At 33.8% G+C, this 15,278-nt stretch overlaps 1 protein-coding gene across 1 annotated transcript in view; it reads right to left on the bottom strand.

The window, feature by feature from the left end:
* Positions 1-1,505: 1,505 nt before the first annotated feature.
* Positions 1,506-15,278, bottom strand: part of LOC106473584 (vacuolar protein sorting-associated protein 29) — a 37,502-nt gene continuing 23,729 nt past the window's right edge. Inside the window, exon 4 of the mRNA XM_013934269.2 lies at positions 1,506-2,548. Coding sequence (XP_013789723.1) covers positions 2,431-2,548 — 118 coding nt within the window. The 3' untranslated portion in view covers positions 1,506-2,430. The remainder of the gene's footprint in view (positions 2,549-15,278) is intronic.

The raw sequence follows: 15,278 nt of genomic DNA, 5'->3' as shown, positions 1-15,278 counted from the left end.
CCAAAAAGAATTCCTATACAATCTACACATCCTTCAGTGGGTCTGTGACATTTCCTGATTGTCTAAAGGACATGCCAATCAGTGATTGCCTTACCGACCTACGTTGATCTGACTCATTTTATAAGCTGTACTATTTTCTATAGATCATTTTCCAGACAGTTCTGCTATGATTATGTCTGGTGAAAAGCTTCAGCAGATATTTCCTTTGCAACATCTCAACCGACAATTGTTCCAGTTATCAACGATATTTTCAAGTTTTGAACAACTCGACTTTCAAGATCTACATATTTATATGTGCCGATGTTTCCATTTATCAACGTTATATTTTAAGATCTGTGCAAGAACTCAGCTAACAGATGTTTCCACATATAAAAGCTATCTTCAAGTTTTGTACACCAAAAAACTTTTCATGTGTTACAAATATTTGATTTTAAGCTACAATCTATAATATATACAGAAATCATCCCTTTAAAGTTTTTGCAAGTTCCTAATATTTCCAATAAAGAATTTGCAAGTCACAGACAAAGATAAAAGGAATTACTAAAATATTATAGGGAATGTGTTTACCACTTATTATTTGCCAGTATTTAGTTTGATTGACCTCTTTTTTGTTGGGCTTTTTTATCACGTCTTTTACAGTTCTTGTAATGGTAGACAAGAGATGGAAGGCAACTATATTTCATCAAAACAGAAATAAGCTAAACACAGTTGATTCAAATTTGATGATGAGAAACACACTTTTTATAAAATAAAAGTCTGGAGATGGTTGAATGGGTAATGAAGAAATCTTTATTATAAATGTACAGTGTTTCAACAAGATTGTCATAATTAGTTACAAGTAGTTTATTTAGACACAGGAATGTTAACTTCAAATTCACTCAAAAACCCAGCCCTACACTAAAATCATTACTAAATAAAAATTACATAGAATCACACAATACCAACATCATTTATAAGATAACTGTATAGAATTCTATATCAGAGAAACTGGAATAAAACTGGAAACCAGATTCACCAAACATAATAAAAAAACCTCCCATGTTTACCATCATTGCAACTAAAAAAAAACCACAGTATAACTTCACAAAACACTGTAATTTTAAACAAAGAATCAAACATAAACAAATTTAAAATAAAGGAAGCTATTTTAATTGAACAAAACAGCCCTACTTTAAACAAACACCCCAGAATACCAAGAAACTTTTACTAAACTGTTAAGCAATTTCCGGTCAAATTACCTCTTTGTTTCATACTGTATATATATATATATGCCTGTGTCTATGTAAGCTACTTGTACCTGATGATGATATAATCTTGTCAAAATGTTGTACATTTATAATAGTTTTCTTCATTATACATTCAAGTCATCTTCAAACTTTTACAGTTGATTCATGTAGAAATAGCTGTAAAAATCTACTTTTTATCTGATGTATAAACAATTATGATCTTTCACTTTCTTTAGATCAGCCCCAGGATAAGTTATAGAGTATAAACAAACCACAGAATATCTGTTCCACATTATTCTGAAGATATGTTTTATTGACCAGATTTACATGTATGTGCATAATTTTTATTCATTTCTGGGCATCAGATTTGGTATTTTCATAATCCAATTTTTAAATACATTTATAATATAACATGATCATATATGATAAAGGCCCTATCATCAGTGAAATTTGAATATACTAAGACACACTGCAACATAATATGAACATGTTTACAATATAAAGCAATAATTTAAGACAACCAATTACATTAAGAAATAAAGAGCTTCACTTGTGTGAATGTAAAATATTTTAATATTTGTAACAATTGAATAAGCAATTTCTATGTTCTTTATAAGACTAATCTTTATATTTATCACAATGTGCTTTTACATCCATTAATTCTAATAAAAACAAGAGTTGTGGTACAGATTCTTATAACTTACTTAAAAAAAATCGCTTCAGCTAATACAGTGAAATAAATGTACAGTTGAAGAAATGTAGAATAGTTCATTTACACGCGTGCTTTATCGGTGCACAAAATCTTATTCACATGAATCAACCTAAATATATATATATGTTCAAAAATTAGCTGAAAGTTACTAAGTTAGTTGAATAAGCTTTATGAAAGAAAAACAATAGTTATGAAAAATATAAGTGTAGATTCAGACAAAAAAACATGCTTAAATTATGTAGTTTCATGGAAGTTTTTCTTTACAAGGAATGCATAATTTTTACATTTATCTCCAGTAAATGTGCACATACATACAAAAGCAACCCAATGTGAGAAAAAACACTGGCTGGAAATTCAAACATTTTATTTCACTAATTTTAATTGAGCTATTTGGCTTAATATTAGTGAAAATAATATTTTATTAGAGGGAGATGTTTTCTTCTTTGTATTGATATAATAGTAGTCTAATTTACAAAATAACACAACAAATGTTTATGATTTCTTGTATTCTATCCTTTCCACCTTCACATCTTCCCCAATCAGCTGATAAACATAGGTTACCACTGTTGATGATTGGATATCCATCAGAACAAAAGACGGAATGATGTTGCTGGAAGAAATATATATATATAATTTTTTTTTGTCACCGTGACACAATCTTGGATTAAAAATAAAGACAAGTTATTTTTTAATAATTTGTGAATTATAGAAATCTGGGCAAAGATATCTGGTTTACAGGTTTAAAATTTCATACATTTCTTTTGAGTGAACCTATTTATTATACCTATACATTTTGTAAAACTGGAAGCAATAAAACCTCTTTCAGAAAACAAATATGAAATAGAAGGTGGTTACACATACGTATCTAAAATCATGTCTACTAGAGTAGACACTTTTGATATTTGATGGTAGACAATAAAATATTTCAGTTTTTATTTATAAAAGAATATTTGTTCTAGCCTATCATTGCAGATAATAAATTACATAATCATCACTAGATACAGAAACAGATTGACTGACTGATCAAGATTATGTTATAATATGCCAAAACTGGCAAAGTTAAGTAATATGATTTGTGTGTGCATGCAGGTTCTGAGATAAATAAAAATGGGAGGAGACAATTTTTCTCAGACCTTTCCAAATTTTGGGGTAATTTTCAATTTTCTCTGGCTTTCTCAGCTTTGTTGCCACTCTGAAATACTTTATGCCAACCAAGCCATTATATACTCATTTTGTTGTGCTTTTAACATGTTAATGAAGAAAGTAAATCCATATGAGGTGTTTGATAAACTGCTCACATAATGGAATGTCTATTACTCATCAAATGCTCATGTGTGAATCTGAACTTAGAACACAAACCATTACTATTACTTGCACTTTATTACCAATAATTTACACATTAACATTACAAGAACAAAAAATGTTACAGTATTGCTCAAACTTATAAAACTAATGATGCATTATAATATACCAAAACTATTACATCAATACTTAAGACAAACATTACAATTTAACTAAAAAAAAAGAAATATTCATTTCAGAAATTCAAGACTTAAGATGTTAAAACAAAGAATATAAATTACCTAAAACTGTGTTACCACTCAGAAATAACACTGATAACAAATACTAGAAGTTTACCTAAGATGATGTGTTAACATTTAGAAGATCAAGATGAAATATTAATGACTAAAAGTTACTTAAGAAGAACTGTTAATATTTAAAAGGCCTAGATGTTAAAACAGACTAGTCATCTAAAAAGAAATGCTAGCATTTAGAAAATCAAGAGGTTAAATTGAAGATTAAAGTACCTACAATAAAGTGCTAACATTTAGAAATGAAAAATGTTGAAACAAAGACTAAGAGTTACCTAAAGCAAAAATGAGAACCTATCCACAATGATAGCCAGTCTACACAGATGACTTGGGAATGAATCAGTCATTACCGGTGAAAGTGGGTTTTCTCGGGGTACTCCCGTTTCCCCCACATTAAATTCTCGGCATAGGATTTTTAGATCCCCGCCGCCCTGATGGACCATCTGTCCAATATCGGCCGTTTAGTTTACTTTGCTCTTCACTTTTTATTGTCTATAGTTACTCTCTCGATTACCTTTTTAAAGTTACATACCTCGTCTGCATTAATTTCCTATTTTCTCAAGTTAAGCTCATATTCCTAGACCTTAAGCGGGGTGAAGGAGGATTGTTTAATCTTCGAGCACCCCCAGATTAGTAATTATTTCTTCGGAAATAATTATTTTTAAATCTAAATAACTGCCAGAAAAAACGAAACAAAATAGCTATTACTTCATGAACTGCTTTGGGATTTCCTGTGTATGCCACAAGCCTTAACCAGTGCTCCCACCCATTCCTACATGTGTCAATGTGTATTGCACCAGTCTATGATGTAATTGCCATTAACTACAGCCCTCCACAAAAAAGGAGGGTGATACATTCTCCCTGTGCAGTAATCCCCATGAGAACTAGCATTTGAAACAAAGGCTCATTCTTAAGGAGACAAGCAAAATACACTGATAGTGGGAAGGAAGTGTGGGAGGTGGTGCAGAGAGTTGAGTATTTATCTGAAGTCCATTTTCAGGTAAGGAAATTGTTAAGTTCAGATATGCTACTCACCTTTTTGCAACAAGAAAAAAAAAGAGGGGCCAGTGAAGAAAAAGAAATTACAGAGATAAGCTCTTTTCTAAAAAAAAATGTCAGAAAGAGAAAACCTATGGAGTGTGACACCCACAAGGTAGGAGTAGCCTAGTGTGGAAGTATCAGTGGAAGACAGCATCCATCTCAAGCAGAGAATACTCTTTGCCTAATATTATTGTAGTATTCATTTTCAAGAAAGAAGATAGAGCAAAAAAAGTATCACACAAATCTTTTGCAAGGTGCTAAAGTATCATGAAGGTGGATGGATTATAAGACTGCTCATTTGGCCATTATCTCACATGCAGCCAGACGAGTTAGTATGTGTAGTGTGGCTTGGGCAAGAAGTTAGGCTGTTCCATATTAGAGAAATACTTAAGTGAGAACTGTGTCCTGGGGCAAATCAAAGACCCATCCCACTGGACCTAACCACAAGGAATGGCTTGATTCAAAACACAGTGGGTTGTCCTGTACTACACTCTCTGGTAACCCCTAAATCCAATCGCCAGTGAGGGATGTGTCCATTTGCTCTCAACTCTCCTCAGCAGCTTGGGACTGGAGAAGCAAAGATTCTCCCATACTCCACTAGAAGTAATGGGAGAAGAAGTTCAAGTGGGGGAAAATATTGGAAAGGTGTTTGAACCATGTCATCAGGCACAATCATCTGGAATTAAGTTCCATACAGAGAAACAGTGCAATAGGTTACTGTGGCTAAAGACAGCAGGCACACACCCAGTACTGCCTTTTCTTTTTCTTTCAACTGCAGAATAGTCTGAGATATATATATATATATATATATATATACACACTACACAGTAGTCTTGCACAAAATCCAATCTTAGCAGGCACTGAGCAGGTATGTATGGATTTAACGCTTTCCATACCTGCCCACATAATGCAAATTTCAGGTAAGTATTCCAAGTAATGCAACACCAGCCACAAAGTGTATTCCACTGGCATGAAATGATGAACAACAAAACCTAAAATGGCAAGAGAGTAAGTGAAGAAGAAATAAATATATATCACAAGATCCTCTGGGTATAGTGGAGAGAAGCAAAAACTAGCAGCAAAAGAAACTCCAATGTGATACAAATACATGTTATGTGTCATCCACATTCTGGCCTCTTTTATTATCCAAAGGATGACAGCAATGAGAGGTGAGAGAAGCTGTGAGATAATGAACCTGATGAGAGGTGATGTAATAAAGTGTATAAGCATCCACACTCAAAAAAGAGTACATCAACCAGGTGAGTTGACAAACCCATCTGGTTAAATTTGAAGGTAACAAGTCACAAGATGACGATGTATCCTACAGCAATTACAGTGATGGCAGTTTCCAAGGAAGAAGGCAGTTTGAGTGAAATAACAACAAACAGCCTGAACTGAACAAAAAAGACAAAACAGGTCAGAGTGATACATCCAATCACCTTCCTGGGGAGTTCAAGTCTGTGGGAGGAGTGATCTGGAAATCAACTTATCCCTGTATTAAAGATTGCAGGAGGAATACAATCCATAAATGTCTAAACAAAGTTTCCCGCAAGTAACAGAAGTAGAAAATACGTCTTCAGGGACAGATGATAAATCTAACAGGATGCCTAAGGTTCCAACAGGGAACAAGTGAGAGCTTGGAGAACAATGCAGAGATTTTACTCAGGAAGAGGGACCAAGCAAGGGGGATGACTGATGAGAAAAGCCCAGATGAGGTTCTGTAAGAATCAGAGAGTGAAAGGGAGAAGTGCCAGGTAAGAGACAAAAGGTAGTGGATGAATGTGATGTACAACCAGCAAATGTTGACACAAATAAATCTCTATCCAAAAGCCAGTGGGATGGGGAAGAATAGAATGACCCAGTGGAATGGAGTGGCACAAGGACCAATAGCAGTAAACAATGTATTTGTGTTGATAGAATGCTGGCAAAAATGAGAATGAAAAACAAGCCACTATGCATAAAAGGTCTGACAGTTGTGCAGGGACCAGAAAAATCATATGCATGAAGCCAAAGGCACAATATCCTGTTGTGAAAAATGGACACCCATGGATAAGGAAGAAGTAACTCCAAAGAGCAAATGAAATAGTCTTCCTGGATTTTAAATGGCACAAGAGAGAGAGAACCATGACTGAGCTGGCTAAAGAGAAGCAATTAGAAGGACCTAGCAAGGGGTGTCAAAATAAGAAACAGGACATAGGGAAGAAGCAAAAACAAAGATAGACCTAATGAAAGACACTGAACTAATACTGATTAAGAGCATCAGCAACAATGCCAGAGCTCCAGTCTTGGATTAGACATGAAAAGAGAGGAAGTTTGTCACTTAGGGGGGTCTCAAAAACATTGATTAGTAGATGACCTAGTGAGAACAAGTCCACTGAATATCAAAGAATGAAGAGACCACTTTGTGGGGAGGATTTAGTCCTAACGAGACAAGCAATCCACAACCAGATTCAAAGCTTTTGAGACATGACAGGTTGATAATTGGATTTAATAGTCACAGGCCTAAAAGAAAAACTCTTAAGTGGGAAAGCACAGGTCCTGAAAATGAGTGCCACCCTGACAGTTAACAGAAATATGACTGTGGAATTGCCAAATACATCATCACCAGATGAACTGAAACTGAAGATGTTAGTAAACTCGATAAGCAGCCAAAATTTCCAAGACATAAATATAAAGAGACTGCTCCTCTAGAGAACAAACCAATGAGATGGTGGAGGTGTCCAAAACCACCCCCATTTGGAAAGAGGTATGTGTGTGTAGAGAAGCAGATTAGGGTAAGGAGCGAGAAGGGAAATACCCAGATATGTGTTGAAGCAATCAAGCTACCATAATAGAGGGATGGAGAGATAAAAGGAATTATAAGGGTTGATAAGGAAACCTGAGAAATATCCCAATCATTGTTTATGGTTCACTGAAGGAGGTGCATATGGGAATGCCCAAGAGGGATAAGGGACTTGATGGAAGTCAATCCCCAAAAGTGAGAGAACCTCTCTTGCAGGAAGAACAGTAGATTGAAGAGCCTTGGAAACTAGAATCTCCATGATGTGATGATGCAAAGGTGATAGTTGATCCTGCCCTTCACGTAAATAAAGCTAGACACCCAGTTATACTGGATGGGGGTTAAGACAGAACACTTCATCAGCCAACATATATAAGACACCTCCTGAAGATGGAGGGAGGTTGCATCCACAGAAGCTCTTTCAGATGGAGCTAAAAGGAGCCAATTGTTAATATAATAATAGAAGTGAAGACTCAACTAATGCAACTGCTGAGCAATTGCTCAAATAGCCCAATTGAAAATGTACAGGGTCATGGCTAGCTAAAAGGGAAGTGCTTGAAACTGAAAAACCTGAGTTTTGTGGAACATACTAGAGGATGAAGGGATGACAGAAAGATCAGGATGTGAAGAAATGCATTGGAAACATCAACTTTTAGTCAGCCACAGTGTGGGAGAGAATGCCCACCTCATACTGAGAAAACTGTTGAAAAGGAGGTTCAAGGATAGGTGAATGACAGGATGTCAATTCCCAGTTTTCTTGTAGACAACAAAAATACAGGAATAAAAACTCTGAATGGTATGGCAAATCCACTCTACAGTTTTCATAGCCAGTAGAGAGGATACAGCCTCCATGAGATATTGAATCAAATAGGATCAGAGGGAGGTTGCAAAATGATTGGACAAAGAGAAGGGGTGGAGGTGAAAACACATATAGACCATGAGAAAGCTCACGTATAACCCAGTATCACTGGCAATGGCAGTCCACAGGTTCAAAAATAGTGAGAGAGCTTGCACAGTGCCAGAGTCCAGAAATTACACACAAAACAAGTGATCTCTGTGAAATGTGATGGCCAGCCCTGTGGGAATTAGGATGATGTTAAAGGACAACCTCATGTGACTCCAATGAGGAACCTGTGATCTGATAAGGCAGGATACCAAAGAAGCCAGGGAAGAATGCTAGCAAACAGCTTCAGTCTGAGATTCCAAAGAATCTGGTACACCTCCAAAGACTTTGTCACAGTGAAAAGAAATAAGACACAGGTGTCAAAGAGGTAGAGATGCACACACACTAAAGGAAGGAATTTCAACAGAGTAAATCTCATGCCAACAAAAACACAGCATTAAAAGAGATCAAAGTCAACAAATAGGAACAAGCATCTCAATCAAAACTGTTGAGGTTAAAATTGACAGTCTCCTTGAGAAGGTGAACCTAGACAAGTAGCAGAGTTGCATGATAGCCAGATGAAGAGTAGATTGAGGATAAATAACAGACAATGTAAGAGAAAGGGAGGCACTCCAAGCAGAAAGGAGAAATTCAATGGATTGAGGTTTAAGAAAGGCAGAAGGGTCAAAGTCAACAAATAGGAACAAGCATCTCAATCAAAACTGTTGAGGTTAAAGTTGACAGTCTCCGTGAGAAGGTGAACCTAGACAAGTAGCAGAGTTGCATGATAGCAAGATGAAGAGTAGACTGAGGATAATAAACAGACAATGTAGGAGAAAGGGAGGCACTCCAAGCAGAAAGGAGAAATTCAAAGGATTAAGGTTTAAGAAAGGCAGAAGGGTCATGACCATATTCTATAGAAAAAGACTGATGAAGATGAGAATGTAGAGGCTGATGTATATCAGCATGTACTTGGGATAGAAAGACATCAGCTTGAACACAAATGTTTGAGGAAAGAGAGTGGGTAGGAGAAAAAAGTCAGAAGATGTAGGCAAAGTAATCTGCAACTCCTCAAAAACTACCAGTGAAAAAGAAAGAATGTTACATACCTGAGTAACCAAAGTTGCAATGGAAGAAAGTGGAAGTACCTGTTCCTCATCACAAGCAAAGGCAAGTGGTGGGAAGAGCTGATCAAAGTTGTAAGATGAGGCAGGATCAGCAGAAGTGACAGAAATAAAATGATGAGGGAACTGGATTCCAGACAAATTAGGCAGAAAAAAAACAACCACCTGATGTACAATGGTGGTAACAGCAAGAAGAGAATCCTGAAGTGGAGTATCAGTGTCTCAGGAAGTAGCAAAAACATGGATCTGAGAATTTATGTTCCGAAATAACCCATGAGTCAAAAATGTTTTTAAAGTATAATCTGCAATTATGAGGCAGTTAGAGACAAGGGTACTTGTAATGCAAAAGAAAACATACTCCTAGACAAATAAAATGAGTGAGACAAAGAAGAAACAACTTAAAATTGCCACACAAATCCTACAAAAGGCAAAAACACATGTCTGAGCTGAGCAGTGCCAAGGAACAAACGAGCCTTTGTTCAATGCTAGTACTCATGGAGATTACTTTGTATGGAAGAAATGTCATCCTCCTCTTGATGGATGGCTATAGTCTGATGATGATTACATCATAGGATAGTGATGACTGTAAAAAAAGCCTCACATACTAAAAAATCATCTTTCCAGCATTCACTTCTTTCTCAAGTGTCTTGAGAAAAAAATAAATTTGATGCTGGAAAACAATTCTGCTGCTGTTGTCAGATTGAAGTGTGTCTACTGCTTTCAGATAAACAAGCATCACTTACATGTAGCATCAATGGGTACCTCCGGGTGATAGAATGGTATGAACAGCAGAGATACCTTAGCCTCTGGAAAAAATCTTTTTGTACATGCCTGGTAATGTAAGCCTTGCAGAATGAGGGGAAGCTTTGGTTATTTTATAAAAATTATTACACCTTTCAAATTAACTAAAATATAAAAGTAAAACCTAAATACAGTTTAACTGTCTCTCTTACTATAACATACTTAGGTAAGAAACATCTGAAATGCTATTGTGAAAAAAAAGCCAATAATAGTATAAGCAGTTATATCTTCTTGAGATGACAACTTGGTGCCAATTTTAAAATAACCATTGTTGGATTATAGTGTAAAATAAGCTCTAATGACTATACACACATACATGTAACTTCTAAAGCTCAATGTTAACTATACAAGATGGGTGTAGCACTTGCCAGGGGTTGAGAAAATTTGTTTCTTGTTTCAACTGCATTCAACAAAGTACATTGACCCATATATGTCAAAATTGCAAGTAAGCTACATTCTTGTCTAGACTTACATGTATTTGTATATCACATTATGTTTCAAGTTCTACTTAACCAAACTTCAACACTGTTTATAGCTTATGCATAATGCGACACAAACCTGAAAGATTTCATTATTGCTTTCAATGTTTCTTTTGAATTAAAGGAATAAAAACTAAGATAATATACAACCTTGAACTATAATATAGTTGATAATAATAATTTCATTACAATACATTGATAGTAAAGTGGTTTAATTCAATTTTAAATGTAACTCGGTGACTATCTACTATCTAGCGAAACCCAGCTGTCCATGCTTGGTTTTTGTTTGAGTTTGTGAATTCAGTTTCCTTCATAAAGTTTATGTTATTTTCCTTTTCTTTTTTTTCTGTTATTGAGTTTATTTATATAATTGGACCAGATAATACACTGTAAAATAAAGTGCAAGGAATTTAGTGAAGAAGTCAAGAAAAATGTGTCACCTTGGTGAAATAAACTGCACCTGCAAATTGATATTCCCTGAAGCTGAGCACATGTACAACTTCAATTTGATAATGATATCAAATAGTCCAAAAAGAAAAGTAAGAGAATGAAGAGTATGATTCTCTGGAAAAGCAGTTGAAACTTCAGAAAACAACAAAAAAATTTATATTTGATCTATTTACTGAGAGCAGAATGTAATATACATGGATCAACAAACAATGGTTAGTTAAATTTGAAAAGTAAAATTCAAGCTTTGAAAAATCCTTGTAAAACATGTGTAAATGTTGCTCTGGAACTTGGCTATTTCACTAGTTTAGGCTCTCACACAAATGGGGCTTCAAATGATTATTTTTATATTTACAAGGAAGACATCTTGGTTTTGTTACAAGGAGAGGAAATCCACTATATACTTTATATAAAAGTCTAATCATACAGTTATAAAGTGGATTATTTTTTGTGACATTTCGACCACTCGTGTTGCCATCATCAGGCAACTGTCTCTGTTTCATGAAATACTGTGTGAACATTTCATTCCAATTTAGAAAACATAGAGGGTGACACCTATGTTTTGATTTAAATTAGGTTTTAGTTCATGAATATTTAATGCTTCTTTTATTTTTCTTCTATTAATGTTCTTCTCATTGCATAATATCTTAAAGTTGTTAATATTAATTGGATGTTGATTCATGTTGCTGTGTTTGTAAATGTGTGATTAGTTGATCCTAATGTTGTGTCCCATTTTGCCTGTAACTGCTACCACGTCAATCGCATTGATACTTATAGATGCCAGAATAAATCTTCATTAGATGACTTTTGATTTTATTGCTTGGTTTTTGAATAAATTTAACTTTGCTGTTTATTTTGTTGTTTTTTATGCTTGTTTCCAAATGTTTATGATGTTTTTGGTTACATAGCTATGATACCTATTAATGTGTTTGAGTTTGTGAATTCTGTTTCCTTCATAGAGTTTATGTTATTTTCCCTTTTTTTTTTTCTGTTATTGAGTTTATTTCTATACTTGGCTAAAGTTCCAGTGACATTGTGTTTAGGGAAGTAACATTTGTTAATAAATGAGTCAGATATTTTTGATTCTAGTTCATGCTGCAGATTACTGATACTACACATGTTAAATGCTGTTTTGTAAATGCATGATAACGTTCCAATTTTTGTTGAGTTGAGTGGGCTGAGTCCCACTTTATATAGTTATAATTACTGGATCTATGGAAGCCTTTTGTGTTAAAACTGTTGGAGTTTTATTATTCATGTTCATGTAATTTAAAACCTGCTTTCATTCTCTTCTTCATGAGTGAATTTTATGTTAGAGTGAATGTTTTTTATGTATTGTAAAATGACTGTTTATGGTTGTTGTCTTCAAATCCACAAAATACATCGTTGACATATATGAACCAGTGTGTGTGGGAGGGTGTAGGAATGTGTTAATGGCCTGATTTTTTATTTTGTTGATAAACAATTCACATAATACAGGTGACAGAGGGCTGTCCATGCTTAGGCTATCTATTTCTTTATAAGTTTTATCTTGACAGATGAAACATTTTTTGTGCAAAGTGGAACTTTGTGCTTAACAACATTTACTTATTTACAAATTATTTTTCTTCCTTTCATACTGTAAGGCTATTTTGATCCATAAACAAGGTACTTAATAGCATCTCTTGTGTTTTTGTAAACACCCGTGGTACATGAGTTATGTGTCTTGGAGACCACATGTTCAGGAAAGGGAAGCCTGTTGTGTTTTTCTGTCACCATTACTGGAAGTTGTCTGTTGAAGGTGGTTTCTTAAAATCTGAAATCTTCTCCAGTAATGAGTGGCCATGCTATAAAAGTATTGTCAATAAATCTGGGCCAAACAGTAAATCTTGGAGCAACTCTATTTTGAAATTTTCATTCAAATCCCCCAATAAAAACACCATCAAAAATTCTACAAAAAACAGTCTGAAAATGATAACAAATCTATTTTCAATTTTTGATAAATCTACATCTGTCTATTTCTCTAAACTGAATAAGTACTATTTTAATTGTTCTATTCATTCCATACTTTTATTGAATAATCCCCTCTCATTACCAAACCCTAATCATAAAAATATCCCACATCCTTAACAAAGAACTCCCAATTTTATTATATAATTAAAAAAAACAGAAATAACTTTTCATTAATTTCATTATTTTGATTAGTTTCCACAAATAATTCCCTTGGCCTCCAACCTCACAACTTTACAACAACCAGACACATTAAAACAACCTTATCAATATGAATAACAATTATAATCTTCAGATGACTTGATAACACTAAATTACTATGTAGTGGTGATAGGGATAAGGCTATTGATAAGCCTCCTTGCTGTTGATAATATTTTCCCTTGTGTTTGAAATTAGTTGTGTTCATAAAGAAAGTTAAATTTTATTATCATAGAAATTGTCAGTTGAACACATTCTTTCAGAATTCTGTCATTTTCAAGCTGTTGGCTGTGTATCTGTCATTTTTCAAAGGTTATTAAATAGGTTGAAGACATTAAAATGATTACAGTATCCTGTGAAGTTCTTGCAATTGTTTTTATTATATGTATAGTGGACTGAATTCTTAACATGTGAAGACAGTTGTTTGGCCTATAGTGATATCATATCGTGAAAATATGGTGTAACAATGAATCTGAAGAGTTAACTATGGCTATGTGTGGCTATGTTTTTGGATTTTTGGTTGACCATAAACATGTGGGGAGGTGCCGTGATGTAATATTAGTTGTTTGACTGTTTCTATTCCAAATTCTTTCCTATATTTCTTCAAAATTTGGTTAATATTTTTCTCTGGATTAGATTTTATAATCTTGCAATGCCATTTTAAGTCATAGTAAAGATATGTTGGCATATTCTTCTGTGTGTATGGTTTTCAAATTACATTCAAAACTCAAGTGCTTTTGAATAGTTCTTCTTCAGGAGAATAAAGGATTATGTTTAACCTTATTGCCACAGGTATCCTTTACTGTGCACAACACAAGTTTTAGTGTCTTACATTAAAAAATTTTTAAACTACTTTTTGTTTTTGTTATATCAATTAGTATATAATTAGCTAATAATCCATATTTTAATAGTATATAAGTTTTAAGTTCTTAATTTTATAAGGCAATATTTAAAAAAATCCTAATTTCCTCTAGTGTGACACACGAGACACATTTAATCTATTTTATCCATCACCCCTCCAAAAGGTACAAAATTAAATGTTAATTACACACTATAAAATTGTCATTGCTCAGACAAACCATAATTTTTATAGCCTTCAATTTTGAAAGGTTATAGAGCAATCAAATAAAAAATCAGATCCCTCCTGCCACGCCCATCTGTCATATTCTCTCTTTCAGGATTTGTTAATAGTTCTCTCTTATGTTTAATTATATATTTTCTATAACAACTAGAAAGCTAAGGTTTTCATCTATCAAATGACGTATTGTATAACATTGTATTCTGAACTGATAATCATTAATTTCACTCAGAGTACAAGCTCTGTTCCCATGGGAAAGCTTGGATGAATTTGTAATGGTTCTTGTTGCATAGTTAGAAAGCCAGAATATTTTTGAAAGTTTTGGGAAATTTTCTACTTTTTGAATGTTATTAGTCTTATGTCCTTTGGTGCATTATTTAATTAAATAAAAATTATTTAGAGCATTACTACCATTAGTATAAAAAAAGTAGGGTTAAGTGTCATCGACAATTGACAGCAAGAAAAGAAAAAATTGGGTAAGTACTTTATTTTTTGTTTTTCCTGTTTATTCTTTATGTAATATTATAAAAATAAGTAAAATGTGAAAACAGGGATCTTTTAAGGTTAGTTAAGATTAGATTAAATAAAATAAAAGATAATAAAAATATTTCATGAGGCATGCATGAGAACAGCTTGTAGTAGCTCGTGGGCAATGTAATTCGATAGCATAACATGAGCTGCATGTTCCCCAAGTGATTTACAACTTATAATTATAAATAAATGTATACTGTTATGAGTTTAAAGCTACTCAGGTTAAACAAATGTAGTTGCATGCTGAATGTGAAGTCATTCCGGAAAGAAATAGAGGGTAATTTAGATTGATTTTGATTTTTTTTTTTCTGGGGGGAACAGGGTATAAGGTCGATGAAATATAGAAAAATAACAGATAAATAACAGGGTAGAAAAATAACAGATAAAATATAAAGTTT

The sequence above is a fragment of the Limulus polyphemus genome, unplaced genomic scaffold (assembly GCF_000517525.1).
Source record: "Limulus polyphemus unplaced genomic scaffold, Limulus_polyphemus-2.1.2 Scaffold6296, whole genome shotgun sequence".
NCBI classification, from domain to species: domain Eukaryota; kingdom Metazoa; phylum Arthropoda; class Merostomata; order Xiphosura; family Limulidae; genus Limulus; species Limulus polyphemus.
The sequence above is the reverse complement of the archived record's forward strand: the minus strand, read 5'-3'. Positions and strand labels throughout refer to the sequence as shown.